Source organism: Pseudorca crassidens, chromosome Y (genome assembly GCF_039906515.1).
Source record: "Pseudorca crassidens isolate mPseCra1 chromosome Y, mPseCra1.hap1, whole genome shotgun sequence".
Taxonomy (NCBI): Eukaryota; Metazoa; Chordata; class Mammalia; order Artiodactyla; family Delphinidae; genus Pseudorca; species Pseudorca crassidens.
Genome location: NC_090318.1, coordinates 16,680,271 through 16,707,627, shown reverse-complemented (window position 1 = coordinate 16,707,627; position 27,357 = coordinate 16,680,271). Strand labels below are relative to the sequence as shown.

The 27,357-nt window shown below is 40.2% G+C and overlaps 1 protein-coding gene across 4 annotated transcripts in view; it reads right to left on the bottom strand.

Moving 5' to 3' along the window:
• Positions 1-5,060: 5,060 nt before the first annotated feature.
• The window catches only part of LOC137217815 (immunoglobulin-binding protein 1-like), a 37,444-nt gene continuing 15,147 nt past the window's right edge, over positions 5,061-27,357 (bottom strand). For 2 of the 4 annotated variants that reach the window (XM_067724775.1, XM_067724777.1), the window contains exon 6: positions 6,663-6,938. In XM_067724775.1, coding sequence (XP_067580876.1) covers positions 6,802-6,938 — 137 coding nt within the window. In that variant the 3' untranslated portion in view covers positions 6,663-6,801. Of the gene's footprint in view, positions 6,939-27,357 lie in introns of all 4 variants that reach the window. The other 2 variants (XM_067724776.1, XM_067724778.1) reach the window with 2 other exon arrangements.

The following is a 27,357-nucleotide window of genomic DNA, read 5'->3' as shown; positions in this document are numbered from 1 at the left end:
AAGGGAGGGAGGAAGGGAGGAAGGACACTTTTCTGTAAGGAGCATTTAGCCATGAACCCCTTTGGCAGTCTGGTGAAGCCCTTTTCTGAACAGTATTTTTAAATGCACAAAATAAAATACACAGACTTACAAAGGAAACTCATCATAGTAAAACACCGTTATCAAAATATTGCCAAAAATGTCATACAGTAACATGAGCTTCTTGATTTATGCATTAAATAACCACACCTAATGGTAGTTCCAATAACTGTTGGAATTTGGAAGGGGTAACGAGCATAAATGAACTTTTGAGATTACTGCAACAACGGGCATGTGAAATGTAAATCTCTGTTATGTCTATTACTGACAAATTCACAGGTATTTCTGTGGTTTGCTGACTACATTCATCATTTCAATATGAGATTAGTGAAAATAAACAGGTAATTTTTTCCATCCAAATTCAACGGTGTCCCTCCCTGCCTCATTCTAGGTCTATAGGTCCCTAGTTAAGAACCACTGCTCTACGGGGTCATATAGCCTCCCACAGATTGGACTTGGCAGCCTCCTAACCTGTCTCGTCCTTCAAGATGACATTTCTTCCAGTTTCCAGTTTCCAAACTTGCCCCTGTAATTGGCTGCTCACAAAGCTCTGGTTTCTGACTGAGAAAAGCTTCGAGCTCTTAGCCCATTTGCCCAGCACCGATGACTGTCATTCTCTGAGTGCATTGAAGAGCTGGCCCTTTCTCAAAATTATATCTAAAGTGTCACTCACGCAGCCCACAGATTTTCCATAATTCTCTCATAGTCTTATACTGGAAAATCACCTTACGTCTACGCAGTAACACCAACTCTGCCCCTGCCCCTGAATAGGACTCTTCAGCTAGTTCACAGGGGGCAGTCATGAGAGAAGGCTGGGGTTATCTTTAAACCAGGAAACCTGCAGCCTCACTCATGGCCTTCATGCCCCTCAGATGGGAGGAGAGAAATCTAATGAACTCAACAATAGCAATCTCTCTGGGTAGAGAGGCACAGTCCTTCCCAGAGACAGTGACCAACCAAATGATTTCTGTGGAGCCCTCATCTGGAGATTCCTGGTCTCTTTCTTCATCTGTTCCCTTGTGCTCTCCAACCCCTGGGGTTCACTCACCTAAAAAAGCATAGACTGGGATCCACTGCAAAACAGAGAGTGTTTGGAGGCTTTCCTGAAGATCCAGATGGGAGAGGAAGGCCATGGCCACGGTGCTGTTCTGTTGTGGTAAGAAGGCTGGTGCCTCCAAAGCTGAGCTGATTGCAGGTGCTTTGCCTTAATCTCATCACTGAGTCCCTTTATCTGCTGGAGGTTTTAGCCTTGACCTAACCTTTTCTCCAGTCTTCCCTGTTCTCTCCCCACCTCAACTTCCTACACACACACCAGGCTTTAGATCATACTTTCTAATCTCTCTAATATGCATCCTTTCCCCACAGATGCTCAATTGCCTCGGGCTGGTTCTAGCTGTGTGGGGGTGGGGTGGGGTGGGGGAGGAGGGGTCCCTGATAAATTAATGCAGGAAAAGGGAATAGCTTAGGCCTCAAATAGGATCTCTGAAAAGCAGTCTGCCCTGGTGGATGCTCTGACTCCTCCTGTCTTCTGCTGGGAACCACCTAGTCGACTAGAGCCTTTTATTGCATGAATATCTAGACTTCTCAGATCCCTCCTTGTGCCTCCACTCCCAGGGGTTCTGTACCAGTGGCCTGGGAGAAGCACTGCACAGAGAGCAGACCTGGCTTTTGGTCCTGGCTCTGCCAAGTTCCTCCCCAGACGCTGTGGGGGAATCGTTCCGTCTCTCTAGATCTGTTGTCGGGAGGCATTCTAGCGGCTAAAGGCATGGACTTTAGAGCCAGATAGCTGGGGTTCAGATCTCAGCTCTGCCACTTACAAGTTGGCAGACCTCTGTGCCTTGGTTTCCCCAACTGTAAAATGGGGATAATAATAGCACCTGCTTCATAGGGTTGTTCTGAGTATTGAGTGAGTGAATGTAAAGCACTTAGCACGGGGCCTGGCACACAGGAGGTATTACTGTAAGTGTTTCCTATTATTATTCATTGTTTAATTAAATGAATGTCTACTGAACATCTATTATGTTTCAGGCTAAAAGGCTTGCTTCTGCACACCAGCCTTTTCAAAATTAAAGATTGTCTCCAGGTCCCAAGCCTGTGGATTCCTTTTTCCGGTAACTATCTGCAGGGAGCTCAGCAGAAAGGTCAGGGCTAGCACTGGCCATCAGTATACATGTGGTGAGTCATGGAAGCTGGAGGTGGGGTGAGCTCACCCAGGCAGAAGGTAGAAAAGGAAAGGAGAAAACAGGTTCCATAAAGTGGGTGAGGAGTCTTTCTGCCAATCAATGTCTCTGAGCCGGGGACAAGGGCACCAGGGTAGCAGATGTGGTATCTGTCTCTGAGTGTGGGAGGGCCTTAGAGTTCAGGCAGAAATCCTCCCTCCCAGCCCCTGGCTGCCAAGTCTCATGTGCTCACAACGTGGGTCTTGTCTTAATTGTCCAGGAGGGCCTGGTAGATCAAGAGGGGGGGCTTTGGCAGGCTCAGAAAATGTGTAGGAACCCTTAAGTGAGAGGGTGGAATAGAGACAGGGTTTTAAAGATTTACTTGTACCAAGATCGGATAGGGCAGGAAACAGGTGGGCCTGGCACTGGGAGCAGGAATTCTACAGTTGAGGGACGTAGGGCCCCAGGAAGGGGAGAGTTCTGAGTCCAGGGTATTCTCCTAGTGAGCAGGTCTCAGATGTGCCCTTAAAGGACCTATCCGGCAAACCTGATAGAATCATTGCTCAAAATGTAGACAGAGAAAGGGGAGGGGTGATTCCCAGAGCACTGCGCCAGTGGGGTATCTTGACCACCTTCATATGTCCCCCGTGCTTTGTGCTTCCTGCGGAGTGTGGTAGACTGGAAGGACGTGGTCTGTGGAATCAGGCCCACCTGGAATCCAGGCCCAGCTCTACACTTAGGGCTGAGTGATCTTTGGGAAGTCCCTTCTCTGAGCCTCAAGTTCCTCATTTACAAATTGAGGCAATAATAATATCCTTGGGACGTTGTTGTGAGGATTAGATATAGTCAACTCCTAGTATACAGTAGGTGCTCAATACACGAATTCTTCTTATTTTTGCTACCACATGAGAATAGGATGGCCTAGGTCTTTGCTGAGTTGTACTCTCTTGGAGGGATTTATTGCCAGTTGGGACAAGAAACTGAAATCTTTTACCATCTTTTCACATACATTTGTCAAAGGCGGCCTGATGGGCAGATAAGTAAAAACCAGTTCTCAATTTCCACTGCATGTAACAATTCTCTCCTGTGCTGGTCTTCTCCAGCACACAAAGGAAAGCATGTTCACAAACCTTTTCACTGGTGGTGATATATATAGAAGACTGAGAAAGCAATAGGGGAGCAGGGGTTAAAATAAGTTGTGAAATACTGAATTTAAAAAACAATGCATCCCCTCCTCTGGCCGCAAAACTTACAAACATTTGTGCCATGTTTTCTAATTGTTCAAAGTGCTTTTCCATATTTTATTTCATTTGCTCCTTACTCTGAACTGTGAGGTAACTGTGAGGTAAGTCAGCATCTGGGAGGGGCTAAAACTGAGAGAGCTTGTATTAGAACCCATACTTCCTTGCTATGGAGCGTGAGTGAACTGAGCCAGGTTAAACCTTGGATGAATGGGTGAAAAGCAATCTGTGAGGAAATGATGTGCAGATGTTGGAGGGAGCTGTTTTGCAAGGAGACAAAGGTCACAGTGCCCTCTTGTTGTCGGGTGTCTGAAAGAGCTGGGTGGCAGTGTATCTGTTGTGCTGATGAGCAAACCAGAGGCCCACAGTAAGGAGAGGAGGACTTCGGAATTCAGTTAACATAGAGAGGTGGATTTATGTTCAAAAGTTTTATCCTTTGCACGTTGTTTTAAATGACAGCAGGGACCCCAGTGACCTGGGTGGCCCTGGGTCACCCGGCTACGGAGGGGCAGAGCACTGAGGATTGAGACTCAATTCAGAATCCTTAACTCCAACTTCTTGGGCTTGAAATCAGCTCATTCAGTCCCCTGCCCTGTCTTACACGGGTGTTCAAAAGAACAAGAGTGGAAAGGACAAATCACCACATGATGGCATTAAAAGAAGTAGTGCACAGCGTTCACCTCTTCCAAATAACTAATTGGCCTCCATGTGAGAGCTACAGAGGGCAAATATTTTGGCTACACTGATATGTTTGCATGGTCTATGTATTAAATGTGTGCTGAAGTAAGTCACTCACTGTATTTCCCCAAGCCAGTTTCCTTCCCTGTAAAACGAAGGCATCATCTCCTGCCTGACAGGTTGTGAGAATGAAATATGCAGCATACATGAAAATAAGCACAGTGCAAACGATGAGGCAGTACTGTTATCCGTAGAATGCTTTGAGTCCTCGCTTGCTGCAGTCCACCACACCCAGCTCACTCTAGGACCCTGAAACGCCTTGTTCTGGTGGGAGTAGAGAAGGTGGTTCTATTTTTGTTTTCTCTAGCTGCCAGGCAGGCAGACTGAACTGGGGAGGAAAATGGAGGAAGATGGATTTGCTCACGGCCTCTGTCTTCTTATCCCCCAGCTGAGGGGGAAATGGCAGCGGGGAAGCAGGCTGGCATAACCTTTTCTTCGGTGAGTCAGTTAAAAAGGCATTTCTAGAGCTCCAATAACGTATAAGTGATGGTTTGGGTTTGGATTTTTCAAGCTGCTCCTTCTTTTTAAGCTGCTTTAAGATGCAGAACTAAAAGCACATGCAATTAGGAAGGACATGGAAAATGACAGAAGCACAGCTTGTTACTAATCTGAACTTGAAGAAATCACTCAGCTTTTCTGGGCCTATTTTCTCATCTGTAAAATGGGGACAATGCTACCTATTTTGAAGGGTCATTGTGAGTATTAATAGCATGTGGAAGTGTTGGGTCTGGTGCCTGGCACAGAACAGAGTTTCCAACACCTACCTGTCCATTTCCTTTCCCTTCCTAGTGGACAGACCATAGTCACTGAGCTCAAATGAAAACACTTATTCTTCAGCCTATTATAATGGCTGCCATTATTCATTTAATTCTCAAAACAACCCTATGAAACAGCTCATCTATAAACATAGAGAAAACAGAGGAGCAGTTCAGAGAAGTTATATTGCCCAAGGTCACACAGCTTTCAACTTTTAAAGCCAGGATTCAAACCCACTTTGTCTAGCTTGCCTCTTAGATATCAGAATGTGAGGGGGTTTCATCAGGCTGGATCTTCTAGAAGGACCATCTTTAAATAGATCAGACCAAGGGGATAACCCCAACCTGGCCCATTTTGAGAATGAGCTCAGGGTGGAGTTTCAAGGGCACGAAACAGGCCATTGCTAGAGGCAACCTGGCAATAACTGGAAGAGAACTACAAATGAATGCTTGCTTCCCAAATCAGTGGGGAAGTTCATCTGTGCTCTACCAGTTTCAGGAGCTTATGTTGTGAGGGTGACATGAATCCTTTATTAAGCAGTATATATTTAGCAATAAATATATTATTGGTAGTCTTCTGTCATCTCCCACTAAACATAACGTCCTTCTCATCGTCTGACAGCCCTCCATTTACCACCCTACAAAGCAGAGGGATCTGAGTCTCCTTTTCAAACCCCTGTCCTAAGCTAGACTGCAGAAGCTAGAATAGGAAGGCTGAGTCATCTTAAAAGAAGATGAAGTGTACCAAAGCCACACAGAACAAAAGTATGTTTTCTATAGAGATCATTTGTTTTAACACAAGGCTTCTTTTCTAGGTTATCAACCCGGGAGCTGAGGACATGTCTTCTCTTTACTGCAGAAAGTAGGTACCTTTCCTTGTCATCTGTGCGGTCCCCCCTCCTCCACTCCCAGTTATAGGCATGACTGCAGGTACCTTATTAACTAGCAAAATGACTGCCACGGCACACTGACCGCTTGGGACTGTGCCAGGTATGGCACAGAACAGGCAAAGAGGGCCAAAGTGGTCTTCCAGCAGCCCACTTAAGAGCTAGGCTATGGCCTGAGCTGCTCTTACTCTCAAGGTTCTAGATAGTTCCAGAGTAAAGACCCTGGCCTCAGATGCTCACACAAGGATGGCTCTCATAGTGCCTTATCGGTTTCCTCATTTCTCATGGCTGAAGCAAGGAAGATTGGGTAGATAGGATTGTTATGTTCTGTTCATTGACAGCTGTAATTCCTGAAAATAGAGCTGTGTGGCAGGGCAAGTCCCGGCTTTTGTGCTTGTCCCTTGTAAAGCAAGTGTTGGGTTAGTTAACAGCACTGGGGTAGAAAGGAGAAAGCAAGCTCCAGCCAGTCTGGGCAGCTCTGATGCTGGGTAACTCACTGCCCACATCAAAGGGAGATGACTAGGATCTCTCCATAAGCCCAGGGAACCATAGCTGACCCCCTCCCTTCACCCCCTGGAAGAAAGCAGCTGATATTCATATTTCTGCACAGGCTCACATGATAGACGGGACTTTTCTTTTTCAAAGAGAATTCATACAGCCAGTGATTATATAGAACCATTTCTCAGTACTCTTTGCTTTCCACTTAAGAAAAATGGAATATATCATGACGAGGATTGTAATTCCAAGACAAGATTGCTGGCTCATCATCTAGGGTAGAAATACACACTTAATTGTTTGACATTTTAATGAATGCAAGGCAAGATTAAGCATCTCTGCCTTCGTTGTACATGGCTGAAGCAGGAGCCCAGGGAGGGGAAGACTGCACAGCTTTCCTTGGTGGGGAAGACAGAAGCCCCTGTAGTCCTGTCTTGCTGTGGGGAGACTAACCCATGTTCTGTCGGTTGCCATAGCCCATAGGATGGGTGTCGTTCCAGTCATCCCACTCCCGAGCTCTGTGGACTGCCTGTTCATCATCCTCTTCCTCCTGTTCCTGATCTTGTTGCTGAGCTGTTCTGAACTCTGCTCAAGTAGAAAAATGAGAAAGCAGGGTGAGGGAAAGAGCGACTGTCATGGGCCCCAGCTCCACTCTGAATACGACCACATAACAAGAGAACAAGGAATATATACCTAGCTGCCTACCCTGGGGCCAGCAGAACTGCGGAGAGTACTTACTATTACTTAACAGGTGACATGTTAAATAATAGTAATACAGGATCCTCTAAGTGGTTTTCACGAGAAGGCAAAAACAAAGTTGCCCCTCAAAATGAATTCTATTTTGGGAACGAATTCTTGCTAAAAAGGCCAACCGCTCACAACAGAAAACAAAAACACCAACTGACCAACAGAACCTCAGCAAACCAAAAACAGTGAAGTGTTTCCATAGTATAGTGGTTATCACACTCGCCTGACAAAAACACTAAAGTAAAAAATATTTATGATTTTATGATTTGTGACTTGCCAGGGAGGTGGGACTATAGGTGACTTCTCCTCCTTCATCTATTTCCTTTATTACAGTTCTACAATTCTGTGTGTGTATAAAATTGGAAATCAGGGGGCAGCTGAACCTACCAGAAAAGAATGTCTTATTTTGCACGTTTGCAACAGTCTGGGGTCCACATCGCACTTGTCATGCAGTGTACCAAATACTACATCTCTTTTGCACTATTTTTTTCTTTCCTTTTTGAGGTAAAGGAACATTTCCTAGCTACCTTGAATTTGCTCACAAGAAATACTCTCATCACCATGACAAAGAATGAAATATGTGGGGAATCTGATCTCTCCTTACAGCTTAGGAGTCTTGTGTTCTGCTTTTCTTTTAACCCTTTTATTGTAAAGTAAAAGATACTGGAAATCACACAAAAATATATATAACTTAAAATTTGATAAGGAGGCTATACCTTTATAGCCTTCACTTGGGTCAAGATATACATTTTCTGTACCCATCCCCAAAGCTTCTCCATGAGCATCTACCAAATGACACCCTGTGCTCACTGGCAGTTAATTCCCATTCCTTCCCTCCCTGGAAATCACCAATCTACCTTCTATCTCTATAGAGTTGCTATTCTGAACATTTCACATAAATGGAATCAAGTAACATGTGGTCTTTTGTGTCTGACTTCTTTCACTTAGCAAAATGCTTTTGAGGTTAGTCTTACCCATTTTCAAATATTTTGATATATTTTTAATCTACAGGTTTCTTCTTCCATCCCTTTCTTTCCTTACAAGTTCTCTATTGAAGAGGCTGGGGCATTTGACCTGTAGTTTCCCCAACTCTGGTTTTTGCCGACCGCATAGTCATGATGGAGTCAAACACGTTCTTCTGTATTTCTGCAGATTGGCAACCGGACATGGAGCTTGACATGACTTAGGGTTGATCCCTTCGCATGAATACAGGTGGTGCTGTCCTCCCTCAGCAGGTGGCACATAGTATCTGTGTCTCCTATGTTGTGATGTTAGCAGCTGTTGACGCTCAATGCCTAGATTCGTTAATTTTCCCAGGGTTTCAAAATGGTGATACTCTTTAACATTTCTTTTTTTATTAAGTAGAATGCTTTTTATAAAGAGAGGCTTTCCCTCATCTACTACTATTTAGTCACCCAGGAAAAGAAAACAAGATTAATGCTTGATTCTTCTGCTTTAATTTACCATTTCTCAAGTTATTAAATTGGTTCCTTATCATCCTCTGAAATTGAACAATTTCTGTTTTAACTATAGTTATGAACTCACGGATTTAAACACACTTGATGGGTTTCAATGAATTGCAATGAATTCTAAAAAATATTCAAATAAGCTAATTTTAGTTTTAATTTACAGAAAAACTGAGAAGATAGTACAGAGTTCTTATACATCCATACCCAATTTCCCTTATTGTTAACATCTTACATTACTATGGTTTGTGTGTTATAACTAATAAACCAATACTGATACATACATAACTAACAACTAAAGTTCATACTTTATTCAGATTTCCTTAGGTTTTACATAATGTTCTTTTTTTTTGGTTCCAGGATCCCATCAAATATTCCATATTACATTAGTCCTCTGTCTCCTTCGTCTCCTCTTTGCTGTGAGAATTTCTCACTTTCCTTGTTTTTGATTACCTGGACAGTTTTAAGGGGTACTCATCAGGTATTTTGCAGAATGTCCCTCAACCTGGGGTTGTCTCATATTTTTCTCATAATTAGACTAGGGTTATGATTTTTGGAAGAGAATAACACAGTGAAGTTTCCTCCTTATCACATCAAACCAAGGCTACACACCACCAACATGACTTATCACTGCTGATGTTAACTGGGATCACTTCAGGTAGTGTTTGTAGGGTTCCCAACTGCTCCCCCCTCCTTCTATACTATAGTCTTTGGAAGCAAGTAACTAAACACAGCCTACACTTAAGGGGTGAGGAGTTATGCTGCACCTCCTTGAGACAGGTGTATATACACAAATTATTTATAATTTTTCTGTAGGGGAGATTGGTCTCTTCACCCCCATCTATTTATTTAATCATTTATTTCTATCACTATAGACTCACGGACACATTTTATTCCTTGTGTTATAATCCACTACTGTTATTTTCCTGCTCACATTCTTCCAGTTTTGGCCACAGTTCTTTCAGAAGGCCCTGTGTCACATTAACATACCTCAATAGTTTGTTTGCTGTTGTTTTTTGAGTGCTCCTTTATTTTCTAGTACTACAAGATATTTCAGATTCATCTTGTATATTCCCTGTCCAGCCCCAGAATTATCCACTTCTCTAAGGAGCCCTTTAATTGGAGAATAGTATTAGACACCAAGATCTGGGCACTAGATGTGCTCGTTGCTACTGGCAATTATCCTTTTTCAAGCCAAACTGTCTTTGGCCAGTGCAAACGTCTCCAGTGGCTTCTGAGTCCTTTTGATATGACCATAGTAGTCTTTGAAAGCTTCTTTCCTAACCTTTATGAAAAGATGTTCCAAGCTCATGTTATTTATTTCCTGCTGCAAACTTGGAATTAGCTATTTGTCTAAGAAATCCTGATTTCTTTTAATGGGAATGGTATTTCAAGAACAGAACCTGGGTTACTAGGTGAGCTCATTGCTTCTGGGCTGGTCATTGTTTCTAAGCCTTTTCAGTGGATAAAGCAAAAGTGTGTGTGTGTGTGTGCGTGTGTGTGTGTGTGTACTTTTCAATAAAATTTCTCATGAGTTCATATTCAGGACTAAAGGGGTGTTTTGTTTCTAACTCAAATTCTTTTGAATTACATCTGTATTCTTCCACACTAATAGTCTTGGCTCTCAAAGACAGAGGATGATGGAATTAGAGTATCTCATAATTACTCAGTTAATATTATCTCACATTACACAGTCCTGGAATAACACTAATACTGATACCAATATAATTGCTGAGAACAGTTCTTTTTTTGCAAAGTCTTTCCCCATTAAAAGTTGCATTATATCTATATTACCAGAGCACTGGGCATATAGGCATTAATACTTTCTCTCTTTCAAATCTCATTTAGTCTTAGTTCTACAAGTAACTATATATTTCATGCTGACTGATAGTACTTATATCAATGTCTCTCTCATCACTTTGGTTGTCTTAAGCTCATTCTCTAGCAACTTTCTCAGAAAGGGATCATGGGACCAATATTTCCTGAGTTCCTGTATGTTGATAAATACCTGTACCCTTTATACCTAAAAGTCAGTTTTACCAGATATAATGTTCTTGGCTCACATTTTTTTCCCCTTGAGTATCTTAAATGTTACTCCATTTGTTCTGGCATAAAGTGTCGGTGTCAAAAAGTTTGAAGATGATCTAATTTTCTTTCCTTTACCATCCACCTGCTGTTTTTCCTGAAGTATCCAAGGCATTTCTTTTTTTAAAAAAAGAAAGTCTAGTAATTTTATTAGAATGTGTCTTGCTGTTGGTCATTCTGGAGCAAAATTCTTAGGTACACGGTGTGCTTTTTAAAAGCAAATCTAAAGTTTCCTCAATATTAGTTTTTTTTTTTAAATATATCTTTATTGGAGTATAACTGCTTTACAATGTTGTGTTAGTTTCTGCTGTACAACAAAGTGAATCAGCTACATGTATACATATATCCCCATATCCCCTCCCTCTTGCATCTCCCTCCCACCCTCCCTATCCCACCCCTCTAGGTGGTCACAAAGCACCGAGCTGATCTCCCTGTGCTATGCGGCTGCTTCCCACTAGCTATCTGTTTTACATTTGGTAGTGTATATATGGACATACACTCTCTCACTTTGTCCCAGCTTACCCTTCCCTCTCCCCGTGTCCACAAGTCCATTCTCTACATCTGCGTCTTTATTCCTGCCCTGCCACTAGGTTCATCAGTACCGTTTTTTCAGATTACATACATGTGCATTACCATATGGTGTTTTTCTCTTTCTGACTTACTTCACTCTGTATGACAATCTCTACAACCATCCAATATTAGTTTTAAGCATTTTTTTCTTTTTCCTTGCTTTGGTATTCTTCTTCAGATAATCTTATTATCTATATGTCAGGTCTTCTTTGCTATCTTTCATATTTGTCACTTTTTCTAGAAATCTGTTCATCTTTGCCTCTTTTTGATTTAAAACATTTTCCTTTCTACTTTAGAAAGGCATTTTCTGTTATATTGACTCATTCTTGTTTTCTTCTAGTTTAGCCTTCATTTCTTTTCTTTCATTCAAATTGAAGTCTAATTGATTTACAATATTAGTTTCAGGTGTACAACATGTTGATTTAATATTTTATATATTATATTCCATTTAGAGTTATTATAAAATATTGGGAAGACGGTGGAAGAGTAAGAAGTGGAGATTGCCTTCCTCCCCACAAACACAACAGAAATACATTTACACGTGGAACAACTCCTACAGAACACCTACTGAACGCTGGCAGAAGACCTCAGACCTCTCAAAAGGCAAGAAACTCCCCACGTACCTGGGTAGGGCAAAAGAAAAAACAGAGACAAAAGAATAGGGATGGGACCCGCCAGTGGGAGGGAGCTGTGGAGGAGGAAAGGTTTCCACACACTAGGAAGACCCTCCACTGGCAGAGACAGGGGTGGAGGTGGGGGAAACTTTGGAGCCACGGAGGAGAGCGCAGCAACAGGGGTGCAGAGGACAAAGCGGAGAGATTCAGGCACAGACGATCGGTGCTGACCAGCACTCACCAGTCCAAGAGGCTTGTCTGCTCACCCGTCAGGGCGGGCAGGGCTGGGAGCTGAGGCTCGGGTTTCGGAAGTCAGACCCCAGGAAAAGGCCTGGAGTTAGCTGCGTGAACACAGCCTGAAGGGAGCTGGTGCGCCACAGCCTGCCGGAGGGAGTCTGGCAAAAAGTCTAGAACTGCCGAAGAGGCAAGAGACTTTTTCTTGCCTCTTTGTTTTGTGGTGTGTGAGGAGAGGGGATTAAGAGCGCAGCTTAAAGGAGCTCCAGAGACGGGTGCAAGCCGACCCCAGAGACAGGCATGAGACGCTAAGGCTGCTGTTACGTAAAGCCACCAAGAAGCCTGTGTGCAAGCACAGGTCACTATCCCCACCGCCCCTCCCGGGAGCCTGTGCAGCCCGCCACTGCCGGGGTCCCGGGATCCAGGGACAACTTCCCCGGGAGAATACACGGCGCGCCTCAGACTGGTGCTACGTCACGCTGGCCTCTGCCGCCGCAAGCTCGCCCCGCATCCATACCCCTCCCTCTCCCCACTGGCCTGAGTGAGCCAGGGCCCCCGAATCAGCTGCTCCTTTAACCCCGTCCTGCCTGAGCGAAGAACAGGCGCCAGAGGGCGACCTACACGCGGAGGCTGGTCCAAATCCAAAGCGGAACCCCGGCAGCTGCGTGAACAAAGAAGAGAAGGGGAAATCTCTCCCAGCAGCCTCAGGAGCAGCAGATTAAATCTCCACCATCAACTTGATGCACCTGCATCTGTGGAATACCTGAATAGACAACGAATCATCCCAAATTGAGGAGGTGGACTTTGGGAGCAATTATATTTTTTTTTCCTTTTTCTCTTTTTGTGACTGTGTATGCTTCTGTGTGTGATTTTGTCTGTAAAGATTTGCTGTTACCATTTGTCCTAGGGTTTTGTCTGTCCGTTTTTTGGGTTTTTTTTTTTTTTTTTAGTATAGCTTTTAGCACTTGATATGATTGGTGGATTTGTTTTGTTTGGTAGCTCTCTTTTTTCTTTCTTTTTAACTACTTCTTAAGATAATAAAAACTTTTGATAATTATTTTTTATTTTAATAACTTTATTTTATTTTTTCTTTCTTTCTACTTTTTCTCCCTTTTATTCTGAGCCGTGTGGATGAAAGGCTTTTGGTGCTCCAGTCAGGAGTCAGTGCTGTGCCTCTGAAGTGGGAGAGCCAAGTTCAGGACACTGGTTCAACAGAGACCTCCCAGCTCCATGTAATATCAAATGGCGAAAATCTCCCAGAGATCTCCATCTCAACACCAACACCCAGCTTCACTCAACGACCAGAAAGCTACAGTGTTGGACACCCCATATCAAACAACTAGCAAGACAGGAACATAACCCCACCCATTAGCAGAAAGGCTGCCTAAAATCAAAATAATGTCACAGGCACCCCAAAACACACCACCGGACAAGGTCCTGCCCACCAGAAAATACAAGATCCAGCCTCATCAACCAGAACACAGGCACTAGTCCCCTCCACCAGGAAGCCTACATAACCCACTGAACCAACCTTACCCACTGGGAGCAAACACCAAAAACAACGGGAACTAAGAACCTGCAGCCTGTGAAAAGGAGACACCAAACACAGTAAGTTAAGCAAAATGAGAAGACAGAGAAACACACAGCAGATGAAGGAGCAAAGTAAAAACCCACAAGACCAAACAAATGAAGAGGAAATAGGCAGTCTACCTGAAAAAGAATTCAGAGTAATGATAGTAAAGATGATCCTAAATCTTGGAAATAGAGTGGAGAAAATACAAGAAACGTTTAACAAGGACCTAGAAGTACTAAAGAGCAAACAAACAGTGAGGAACAACACAATAAAGGAAATTAAATATTCTCTAGAAGGAATCAATAGCAGAATAACTGAGGCAGAAGAACGGATAAGTGTGACCTGGAAGATAAAATAGTGGAAATAACTACTGCAGAGCAGAATAAAGAAAACAGAATGAAAAGAACTGAGGACCGTCTCAGAGACCTCTGGGACAACATTTAACACACCAACAACAGAATGATAAGGATCCCAGAAGAAGAAGAGAAAAAGAAAGGGACTGAGAAAATATTTGAAGACATTGTAGTTGAAAACTCCTCTAATATGGGAAAAGAAATAGTAAATCAAGTCCAGGAAGCAGAGAGTCCCATACAGGATAAATCCAAGGAGAAACCCACCAAGACACATATTAATCAAACTATCAAAAATTAAATACAAAGAAAACATATTAAAAGCAGCAAGGGAAAAACAACAAATAACATACAAGGGAATCCCCATAAGGTTACAGGTGATCTTTCAGCAGAAACTCTGCAAGCCAGAAGGGACTGGCAGGACATATTTAAAGTGATGAAAGGGAGAAACCTACACCCAAGATTACTCTACCCAGTAAGGATCTCATTCAGATTCGACAAAGGAATTAAAACTTTTACAGACAAGCAAAAGCTAAGAGAATTCAGCACCACCAAACCAGCTTTACAACAAATGCTAAAGGAACTTCATTAGGCAGGAAACACAAGAGAAGGAAAAGACCTACAATAACAAACGCAAAACAATTAAGAAAATGGTAATAGGAAAATACATATCAATAATTACCTTAAATGTAAATGGATTATATTTTGCAACCAAAAGACATAGACTGGCAGAATGGATAAAAAAACAAGACCCATATATATGCTGTCTACAAGAGACCCCTTTCAGACCTAGGGACACATACAGACTGAAAGCGAGGGGATGGAAAGCGATATTCCATCCAAATGAAAATCAAAAGATAGTTGGCGTAGCAATGATCATATCAGACAAAATAGACTTTAAAACAAACAGTATAACAAGAGACAAAGAACGAGACTACATAACGATCAAGGGATCAATCCAAGAAGAAGATATAACAACTGTAAATATTTATGCACCCAACATAGGAGCACTTCAATACATAAGGCAAATACTAACAGCCATAAAGGGGAAATAGACAGTAACACAATCATAGTAGGGGACTTTAACACCCCACTTTCACCAATGGACAGATCATCCAAAATGAAAATAAATAAGGAAAACACAAGGTTTAAATGATACATTAAACAAGATGGACTTAATTGATATTTATTGGACATTCCGTCCAACAACAACAGAATACACTTTCTTCTCAAGTGCTCAAGGAACATTCTCCAGGAGAAATCAGATCTTGGGTCACAAATTAAGCCATGGTAAATTTAAGAAAATTGAAATCGTATCAAGTATGGTTTCCAGGGCTTCCCTGGTGGCGCAGTGGTTGAGAGTCCACCTACTGATGCAGGGGACATGGGTTCGTGTCCCAGTCCGGGAGGATCCCACATGCCGCGGAGCAGCTGGGTCTGTGAGCCATGGCCGCTGAGCCTGCATGTCCAGAGTCTGTGCTCTGCAACAGGAGAGGCCACAACAGTGAGAGGCCTGCGTACCGCAAACAAACAAACAAACAAAAAAACGAAAAATAAAAACAAGTATGGTTTCCGACCACAACACTATGAAACTAGGTATCAATTACAGGAAAAAAAACTGTAAAAAACACAAACATGTGGAGGCTAAATTATACACTACTTAATAACCAAGAGATCACTGAAGAAATCAAAGAGGAAATCAAAAAATACCTAGAGACAAATGACAATGAAAACACGATGACCCAAAACCTATGGGATGAAGCAAAATCAGTTCTAAGAGGGAAGTTTCTAGCAGTACAGTCCTACCTTAAGAAACAAGAAACATCTCAAATAAACAATCTAAACTTACACCTAAAGCAATCAGAGAAAGAAGAACAAAAAAAACCCCCAAAGTTAGCAGAAGGAAAGAAATCATAAAGATCAGATCAGAAATAAATGAAAAAAGAAATGAAGGAAACAATAGAAAAGAGCAATAAAACTAAAAGCTGGTTCTTTGAGAAGATAAACAAAATTGATAAACCATCAGCCAGACTCATAAAGAAAAAAAGGGAGAAGACTCAAATCAATAGAGTTAGAAATGAAAAAGGAGAAGTAACAACTGACACTGCAGGAATACAAAGGATCATAAGAGATTACTACAAGTGACTACATCCCAACAAAATGGACAACCTGGAAGAAATGGACAAATTCTTAGAAAAGCACAACCTTCCGAGACTGAACCAGGAAGAAACAGAAAACATAAACAGACCAATTCCAAGCACTGAAATTGAAACTGTGATTAAAAACCTTCAAACAAACAATAGCCCAGGACCAGATGGCTTCACAGGCAAATTCCAACACACATTTACAGAAGAGCTGTAACCAATCCTTTTCAAACTCTTCCAAAATATAGCAGAGGGAGGAACACTCCCAAACTCATTCTATGAGTCCACCATCATGCTGATACCAAAACCAGACAAAGATGTAACAAAGAAAGAAAACTACACGCCAATATCACTGACGAACATAGATGCAAAATCCTCAACAAAATACTAGCAAATAGAATCCAACAGCACGTTAAAAGAATCATTCACCATGATAAAGTGGGGTTTGTCCCAGGAATGCAAGGATTCTTCAATATATGCAAATCAATCAATGTGATAAACCATATTAACAAATTGAATAAAAAACATATCATCTCAGTAGATGCAGAAAAAGCTTTCAACAAAATTCTGCACCCATTTATGATAAAAACCCTCCAGAAAGTAGGCATAGAGTGAACTTACCTCAACATAATAAAGGCCATATGTGACAAACCCACAGCCAACATCACCCTCAATGGGGAAAAACTGAAACCATTTCCACTAAGATCAGGAACAAGACAAGGTTGCCCACTCGCACCACTATTATTCAACATAGTTTTGGAAGTGTTAAGCACAGCAATCAGAGAAGAAAAAGAAATAAAAGGAATCCAAATGAGAAAAGAAGTAAAGCTGTCACTGCAGATGATATGACACTATACATAGAGAATCCTAAAGATGCTACTAGAAAACTACTAGAGCTAATCAATGAATTTGGTAAAGTAGCAGGATACAAAATTAATGCACAGAAATCTCTTGCATTCCTATACACTAACAATGAAAAATGAGAAAGTGAAATTAAGGAAACACTCCTATTTACCATTGCAACAAAAATAATACCTAGGAATAAACCTACCTAAGAAGACAAAAGACCTGTATGCAGAAAATTATAAGACAATGATGAAAGAAATTAAAGATGATACTACTAGATGGAGAGATATACCATGTTCTTGGATTGAAAGAATCAACGTTGTGAAAATGACTCTACTACCCAAAGCAATCTACAGATTCAATGCAATCCCTATCAAACCACCACTGGCATTTTTCACAGAACTAGAACAAAAAATTTTACAATCTGTATGGAAACACAAAAGACCCCGAATAACCAAAGCAATCTTGAGAAAGAAAAACAGAGCTGGAGGAATCAGGCTCCTGGACTTCAGTTTAGACTACAAAGCTACAGTAATCAAGACTGGCACAAACACAGAAATACAGATCAATGGAACAGAATAGAAAGCCCAGAGATAAACCCATGCACATAGGTGACCTTATTTTTGATAAAGGAGGCAAGAATACACAATGGAGAAAAGACAGCCTCTTCAATAAGTGGTGCTGGAAAAACTGGACAGCTACATATAAAAGAATGAAATTAGAACACTCCTAAACACCATACACAAAAATAAACTCAGAATGGATTAGAGACCTAAATGTAAGGCCAGACACTATAAAACTCTTAGAGGAAAGCATAGGCAGAATACTCTATGACATAAATCACAGCAAGATCCTTTTTAACCCACCTCCTAGAGAAATGGAAATAAACACAAAAATAAACAAATGGAACCTAATGAAACTTCAAAGCTTTTGCACAGCAAAGGAAACTACAAACAAGATGAAAAGACAACCCTCAGAATGGAAGAAAATATTTGCAAACGAATCAATGGACAAAGGATTAATTTCCAAAATATATAAACAGCTCATGCAACTCAATATTAAAAAAAAACAACCCAATCCAAAAATGAGAAGACTTAAATAGACATTTCTCCAAAGAAGACATACAGATGGCCAAGAATCACATGAAAAGCTGCTCAACGTCACTAATTATTAGAGAAATGCAAATCAAAACTACAGTGAGGTATCACCTCCCACCAGTTACAGTGGGCATCATCAGAAAATCTACAAACAACAAATGCTGGAGAGGGTGTGGAGAAAAGGGAACCCTTTTGCACTATTGGTGGGAATATAAATTGATACAGCCACTATGGAGAACGGTATGGAGGTTCCTTAAAAAACTAAAAATAGAACTACCATACGACCCAGCAATCCCACTACTGGGCATATACCGTAAGAAAACCATAATTCAAAGAGTCACGTTCCACAGTGTTCATTGCAGCTCTATTTACAACAGCCAGGTTATGGAAGCAACCTAAATGCCCATTGATAGGCAAATAGATAAAGAAGATGTGGTACATATATACAATGGAATATTACTCAGCCATAAAAAGAAAGGGAATTGAGTTATTTGTAGTGAGGTGGATGGCCCTAGAGTCTGTCATACAGAGTGAAGTAAGTCAGAAAGAGAAAAACAAATACCGTATGCTAACACATATATATGGAATCTAAAAAAAAAAAAAAAAGGTCATGATGAACCTAGGGGCAGGATGGCAATAAAGACACAGACCTACTATAGAATGAACTTGAGGACATGGGGAGGGGGAAGGGTAAGCTGGGACAAAGTGAGAGTGGCATGGACATATATACACTACCAAATGTATAATAGATAGCTAGTGGGAAGCAGTTCCATAGCACAGGGAGATCAGCTCGGTGCTTTGTGCCAACCTAGAGGGGTGGGATAGGGAGGGTGGGAGGGAGGGATATGCAAGAGGGAAGAGATATGGGGATATATGTATAGCTGATTCACTTTGTTATAAAGCAGAAACTAATACTCCATTGTAAAGCAATTATATTCCAATAAAGATGTTAAAAAAAATTGGCTATATTCCTTGTGCTGTACAATGTATCTTTGTAGCTTATTCATTTTATACATAGTAGCTGGTACCTCTTAATCCCCTACCATCTTGCCCTTCCCTCCCTTTTCTCTCCTCACTGGTGTCCACTAGGTTGTCCTCTATATCTGTGAGTCTGGTTCTGTTTTGTTATATTTTTTATTAGATTATTTTTTAGATTCCACATATAAGTGATATCATACAGTATTTGTCTTTCTCTGACTTATTTCACTAAGCATTAATACCCTCTAGGGGCCATCCATGTTGTTGAAAATGGCAGAGTTTCACTCTTTTTAGGGTTAATACTCCACTGTGTGTGTGTGTGTGTGTGTGTATATATATATATATATATATATATATACACACACACACACCACATCTTCCATATCTATTCATCTACTGATGGACACCTTTGGTTGCTTCCATATACTGGCTAATGTAAGCAATGCTGCTATGAACATTGGGGTGCAGCATCTTTTTTAGTTAGTGTTTCCATTATCTTTGGATAAAAACCCAGGGGCAGAATTGCTGGATCATATGGTAGTTCTATTTTAATTTTTTGACAAACTGCCACACTGCCTTCCATAGTAGCTACACCAATTTATATTCCCACCAACAGCGTAGTAGGGTTCCCATTTCTATACATCCTTGCCAACATTTGTTATTTGTAGACTTCTTGATGATAGCCATTCTGACATGTGTGAGGTGATATCTCATTATGGTTTTGATTTGCATTTCTCTGATCATTAGCAATGTTGATGAGTAGCATATTTTCATGTTCCTGTTGGCCATCTGTATATCTTCTTTGGAAAGATGTCTACTCAGGTCGTCTGCCCATTTTTATTTTTTTTATATTGAGTTATATGAGCTATCTATATACTTTGGATATTAACCCCTTATTGGGCGTATAATTTGCAAAACATTTTCTCCCATTCTGTAGGTTGTCTTTTCATTTTGTTGTTGGTTTCCTTTGCTGTGCAAAAGTTTTAAGTTTAATTAGGTCCCATTTGTTTATTTTTGCTTTTGTTTCCTCTGTCTGAGGAGACAGATCCATAAAAATATTGCTACGATTTATGTCATAGAGTGTTCTGCCCTAGGCTTCATCTCTATTTTTTTTTATTTTTATTTTTTGGCCATACCACATGGCATGTGGGCTCTTAATTCCCTAAACAGGGATCGAACCTGCGCTCCCTGCAATGGAAGCATGGAGTCTTAACCACCGGACCACCAGGGAAGTCCCAGCCTTCCTTTCTCTTTTCTTTTCTATTTTAATTTACTTGGCTGCATTGGATTTTAGTTGTGGCATGCAGACTCTCTGTTGCGGCACACGGGCTCTCTAGTTGTGGCTCATGGGCTCTAGAGTGCATGGGCTTAGTTGCCCCATGGCATATGGGATCTTAGTTCCCTGACCAGGGATTGAACTCTCATCCTCTGCATTGGAAGGCAGATTCTTAACCACTGACCACTAGGGAAGTCCCTCAGCCTTCATTTGTCAAGTGATTCTTTCTACTTACTTCCCCCAAGTTGTCACTACATTTCAGAGTTTTTCTAATCCTGCTTTGTATTGTTCTTCCATGTCTTATTTAATTTTGTTAAGGTCTTCCAATTTATTTTTAAACAGTATATTTTAAATTTGTTGTTTTTTGAGTGTGTCTTTCTGGAATGTTTCCCCCCCCCCTTTTTCTCTTTTTTTTTAGTTGAAGTATAGTTGATTCACAATACTGTGTTAGTTTCAGGTGTACAGCAAAGTGATTCAGTTATATATATTTGTTTTTTCAGTTTATATCCTTTATATCACTTACATGTGGAATCTAAAAAATAACACAAATGAATCTATATACAAAACAGAAACTGACCCACAGACATAGAAAACAAATTTATCATTATCAAAGCAGAGAGAGAGGGAGAGACGGAGGGAGGGAGGGAGGGAGGGAGGGACAAATTAGGAGTATGGGATTAACAAACTACTATACATAAAAAAGATAAGCAACACGGAATGCTTTTGATTCTCTTCTTTTTCTCCTTATGATAATTTTCTGTGGGATCTGACCTTGATTAATTTTCCATTCATTTTTCTCACAGCTTTATTGAGATATTTTTCACATACCATAAAATTCACACATTTAAAATGTACAATTCAGTAGTTTTTAGTATATTCAGAACTGTGGAACCATCATCACAATCTGTTGCTCATTCTTATGTGTGCTAAGCTTTCCTGAGCTTTTAGAAAGTATGGTTCAGGGTGGCTTTCTAACTTCACAGAGGCTCCCTTTCTGCTGTTTTTATATATGTTAAAGGAATACGATGACTTGCTTGATTAGAGTTCTTGGTTCTGGTCCTGTCTCCCATTCTTATCTAGACCTTTTCTTTCCTTATTCTTTATTGTCCCTGTTCTGCTCAATCTGAATTTTATTATCAGCAATTTCTCCTCAGTGTGGGACGGTGTATGAGTCAGGAGATCTGGTGGCTCATTTTCAAGAGTTCATTAAGGGTTAGCCTGCTCCATCCCTTTCAGACCTTCTGACCACAGGTTCCTTGTATTCATTCAGTTTTTACTGGAGGGCAAAACCCCTCCCATTTCAACTAATGTTCTTATACTGAACTGCCACACTTTTATTTTTTTCATTAAAAATGTTTAACTGAAGTATAGTTGACTTACAATATAATATTTGTTTCAGATGTACAACATAGTGATTCTATATTTGTGTCAATTATGTGCCATACAAAGTTATTATAATATTATTGATTATATTCCCTGTGCTCTGCATTATATCCCTGTGACTTATTTATTTTATAACTGGTAATTTGTATCTCTTAATCCCCTTCACCTATTTCACCCATCCTCCCATTCTCTCAACCACTAATTTGTTCTCTGTATCTATGAGTCTGTTTCTGGGTTTTTTAGGACTCATTTGTTTTATCTTTCTCTGTCTGACTTATTCACTTAGCATAATACCCTCCAGGTCCATCCATGCTGTCACAGATTGCAAGATTTCATTCTTTTTAATGGCTTAGTGGTGTTGGGAAAACTGGATAGCTACAAGTAAAAGAATGCAACTAGACCATTTTCTCACATCATTTACAAAAATAAACTCAAAATAATTAAAGACTTAAATGTAAGACCTGAAACCATAAAACTTCTAGAAGAAAACACAGGCAGTATGCTCTTTGAAATTGGTCTTAGCAATATTTTTTTTCATCTGTCTCCTCAGGCAACAGCAACAAAACCAAAAATGAACAAATGGAATCATATGAAGCTAAAAAATTTTTGCACAGCAAAGGGAACCATCAGCAAAACAAAAAGGCAACTTAACTGAATGGGAGAAGATATTTGCAAATAACATGTCTGTTAAGGGGTTAATATCCAAAATATATAAAGAACTCATACAACTCAGTACAAACAATCTGAATAAGAAATGGGCAGAAGACTTGAATAGACATTTTTCCAAAGAAGACATAGAGATGGCCAACAGGCACATGAAAAGGTACTCAACATCACTAATCATAAGGGAAATGTAAATCAAAACCACCTCAAATGCAATGAGATACCACCTCACACTTGTCAGAATGCCACGCTTTTTAGTGAATACCTGTTTGCTGTTTTGGAATTCTCCCATTTGTCAGGTCTTTCACATGGTCTGTCAACTCCTTGTGCTTTCTCCTACACAGATGTCCATTCCTTGTTGATCTTGTGGCTATGAATGATTTGCCCTTAACTGTTTTTATTTTGAGTTTCATGGGGATACACTGTCACTTAGTTTTGCTGTAAATATTATCCATGAATTTTTTCTTTTGTCTTTTTACTGAAATATAACATACATGCAGAAAAATATACACAGTATAGCTCAATCAATTTTCACATCTGAACACATCCATGTAATCGGTACCCAGATTAAGATACAAAACATTACTAACTCTTCAGAAGTCCCCCTCAGATCCAGTTCCATTCTTGATCTCCCACTAAGGGTGAGCACCATACTGGCTTTTAACTGGCATATAAGTTTCAGCCATGTCTGAACTTTATGCTCTTTTGTGCCTGACTTCTTTTTACTCAAATTATGTTTGTAAAATTTAGCTATATTTGTTACTTATAAGAACTATAGTCTATTTAACCTATTGCTAAATAGTATTTCACTGTGTGAATATGCCAAAATGTATTTATCCATTCTACTATGTATGGGCATTTAAATAGTGTTCAGTTTGGGGTATTACAAATAATGCTGCTATGAGCATTCTTGTACAAGGCCTTTGAGGAAATATGGTCTCATTCCCCTTAGGTATATACCTGGGAGTGAAACTGCCAGGTCATGAGGGTATACATATGTTTGACTCTTGTGCAACACTACGACCACCAACCCCCCTCAAGGTTCTCAATCTTTATTGTTTCCTTTCTTCCATATACTTTAAGCTAATTTTGTTCTCGTTTTCTCCGACGTCTTAAGTTAGTACCTTAGTAACTGATTTTACCTTTCTTTTTTCTAATATAACTACTGAAAGTTATACATTTCCCTCTCAGCACTGCTTTAGTTATATCCCACAAGTTTTAATGTATTTCATTATTATTCAGTTAAAAATACTTCTTAATTTTCTTTGTGATTTCTTCTTTGACTGATGGGTTATTTATAAGTATCTTGTTTAATTTTAAAATATTTAGTGAATTCCTGTATGTCATTGATTGCTAACTGAATTAGATTGTGGTCAGAGAGCATAGTGCAATTTCAATCTTTCAAAGTTTATGGAGGGACTTCCCTGGTGGTCCAGTGGTTAAGAATCCGCCTTCCAGTGCAGAGGACAAGAGTTCGATCCCTGGTTGGGGAAATAAGAACCCACCTGCCATGGGGCAACTAAGCCTGTGTGCCACAACTCCTGAGCCTGTGCGCTCTAGTGCCCATGCGCCACAACTAGAGAGAAGCCCACACACTGCCATGAAGGGCCCACAGGCCGCAACGAAAGATCTCACGTGCCACGATGAAGATCCCATGTGCCACAACTAAGACCCAATGCAGCCAAATTAATTAATTAATTTTAAAAATAAATTACTTAATTAAAAAAAGAAAGTTTATGGACACTTATTTGGTGGCCGAGAATATGGTCTAAGTTAGTGAACGTACAATGTGCATTTGAAAAAAGGTGTATTTTGCAGCTACTGGATATATTTTTCTATAAATGTCAAACAGGTTAAGGTGGCTGTGAATTTTCTCCAGATCTTTTATGTCCTTACTGATTTTCTGTCCAGAAATTCTTTCAGTTACTGAAAGAGAAGTATGAAAATCTCTAACTATGGCTGTAGATTCATCTATTTCTCCATTTAATTGTCAATTTTTTCTTCATGTGATTTGAAGGTTGTTATTAGTCACAAACATGTTTATGATTGGTATGTCTTCCAGATAAATTGCCCTTTTTATCAGCACTAAAAGTCCTTTTGAAAGTTCAGTAACACCTTTTGTCTTGAAGTCTACTTTATCTGACATTACATAGCTACTGCAGCTTTCTTATGTTTACTGTTAGCATGGTATATTTAGAAAATCTTTCTACGTTCCACCAATCTGTACCTTTATATTTAAATGCATCTCTTGACAGGAGATCAAGAGGGTGGTGTAAGAAGAGGTGGAGTTCACCTCTCCCCACGAACACATCAAAAATATATCAATGTGTGGAACAATTCTCACTGAAAACTAACTGGAAATTGGCAGAAAGACTCCTGTACAACCAAGGTTGTAAGAAAGATACACAGAAGTCCATAGAGAAGCCTGGGTTCCACTCATGAGTACTGCGTGGGTAGATTGCCCTCAGGTAGGGTAGGGAAACCAGTAGCCTGCTGCCCTAGGCTACTGGTTTCATGCAACAGCCATGCTGTGCTCTCCAGCCAGAGCTGAAAGAATGTTCTAGCCCTGCTCACTTCATGCCATATGCATGGCACTGGATCTAGGGTGGCCAGGACCTGGGAAAAGACTTGACCTTGAGATGGAGAGGTGACCTGGCCCTGGGGTGGAGCCCAGATGCAGCAGCAGTGGTGACCATTGCTGGAATTTACTCAAGAGGCACCCCAGAAGCAGCCCAGACTTCTTATGGCAGCAGAGCTGCTGGGTCTCCCACAGCTGCTTTGCTGCATGTGTACCCCAGCCCAAGCTGAATGTTCTGGCCCTGCTCACTCCATGACACAGTGTGGCACTACAAAAAAAGGAAATTACAGGGCAGTATATTTGATGAATATAAATGCAAAAATCCTCAACAAAATATTAGCAAACCAAATCTAAAAATATATAAAAAGGATCATATACCACGATCAAGCTGAATTTATTCTAGGGTCACAAGGGTAATTCAATATATGCAAATTAATCAGTGTGATACACCACATTATCAAAAGGAAGGATAAAAATCACATGATCGTCTCAATAGATGCAGAAAAACCAATGTGACAAAATTCAACATCCATTAATAATAAAAACTCTGAAAGTGGGTATCGAGGAAACATATCTCAACATAATAAAGCCCAATTAGGACAAACCCACAGCCAATGTCATACTTAATGGTGAAAAGCTGAAAGCCTTCCTGCTAAATTCTGGAACAAGACAACGATGCCTATTCTCGCCACTTCTATTCAACACAATATTAGAAGTCCTAGTCACAGCAATCAGATAAGAAAGAAATAAAAGGCATCCAAATCGGAAGGGAAGAGGTAAAACTGTCATTATTTGCAGATGACTTGGTACTATATCCAGAAAACCCTAAAGTCTCCACCCAAAAACTATTAGAATAAATGAATTCAGCAAGGTTGCAGGATACAAGATCAATATACAGAAATCTATTGCATTTCTATACACTAACAATAAAATATCAGAAAGAGAAAGTAAAAAAATATCCTGCTTAAAGCTGCATCAAATAGAATACAATACCTAGGAATAAACTTAACTAAGGTGAAAGACCTATACTCTAAAACTATAAAACATTTATGAAGGAAACTAAAGATGATACAAAGAAATGGAAAGATATCCTGTGCTCTTGGATTAGAAGAATTAATGTTATTAAAATGGCCATGCTGTCCAAAGCAATCTACAGATTTAATGCAATACCTATCAAAAGATGCATGATATTTTTTCACAGGCCTAGAACAAATAACCCTAAAATTCATATGGAACCACAAAAGATCCTGAATTGCCAAAGCAATCTTGAGGAAAAAGAGCAAAGCCAGAGGTATAATGCTCCCAGACTTCAGACTATACTACAAAGCTACAGTAATCAAAACAGCATGGTACTGGCTCGAAAACAGACACACAGACTAATGGAATAGAATAGAGAGCCCAGAAATAGGCTATGGTCAATTAATCTATGAAAAAAGAGGCAAGAATATATAATGAAGAAAAGACAGTCTCTTTGATAAATGGTGCTGGGAAAATTGGACAGCTACATGTAAAACAATGAGATTAGAACATTCCCTCACACCATATACAAAAATGAACTCAAAATGGATTAGGAGACCTAAAACCATAAAACTCCTAGAAGAGAATATAGGCAGAACACTCTGACATAATCGTAGCAATATTTTTTTTGGCTCTCTCTCCTAAGGCAAAAGAAGTAAAAGCAAAACTAAACAAATGGGACATAATTAAACTTATACACTGGGAGCAAATATTTACAACTGATGTGACCCATAAGGGATTACTACCCCAAATATTATGAACAGTTCATACAATTCATCATCAAAAAAACAAACAACCCAATAAATGGGCAGAAGACCTGAAGAGACAGTTTTCCAAAGACATACAGATGGCTAACAGGCATGTGAAAAGATGCGCAACATCAATAATTATTAGAAAAAATGCAAATCAAAACCACAATTAAGTATTACCTCACACCTGTCAGAATGGCTATCATCAAAAAGTCTACAAATAACAAATGCTGGAGAGGATGTGAAGAAAAGGGAACCCTCGTACACTGTTGGTAAGAATGTAAATTGGTGCAGCCACTATGGAAAACAGTATGGAGGTTCCTCAAAAACCTACAAATAGAACTACCATATCATCCAGCAATTCCATTCCTAGGTATATATCTAGAAAAAATGAAAACACTAATTTGAAAAGACACATGCACCCTGATGTTTATAGCAGCACTATTTACAATAGCCAAGAGATGGAAGCAACCCAAGTGCCCATCAACAGACGAATGGATAAAGACAATGTGGTATACATATATATGTACACATACATACACACAGAGAATGGACTATTACTCAGCCATAAAAAAGAATGAAATTCTGCAATTTGCAGCAACATGGATGGACCTAGAGGGTATTATGCTTAGTG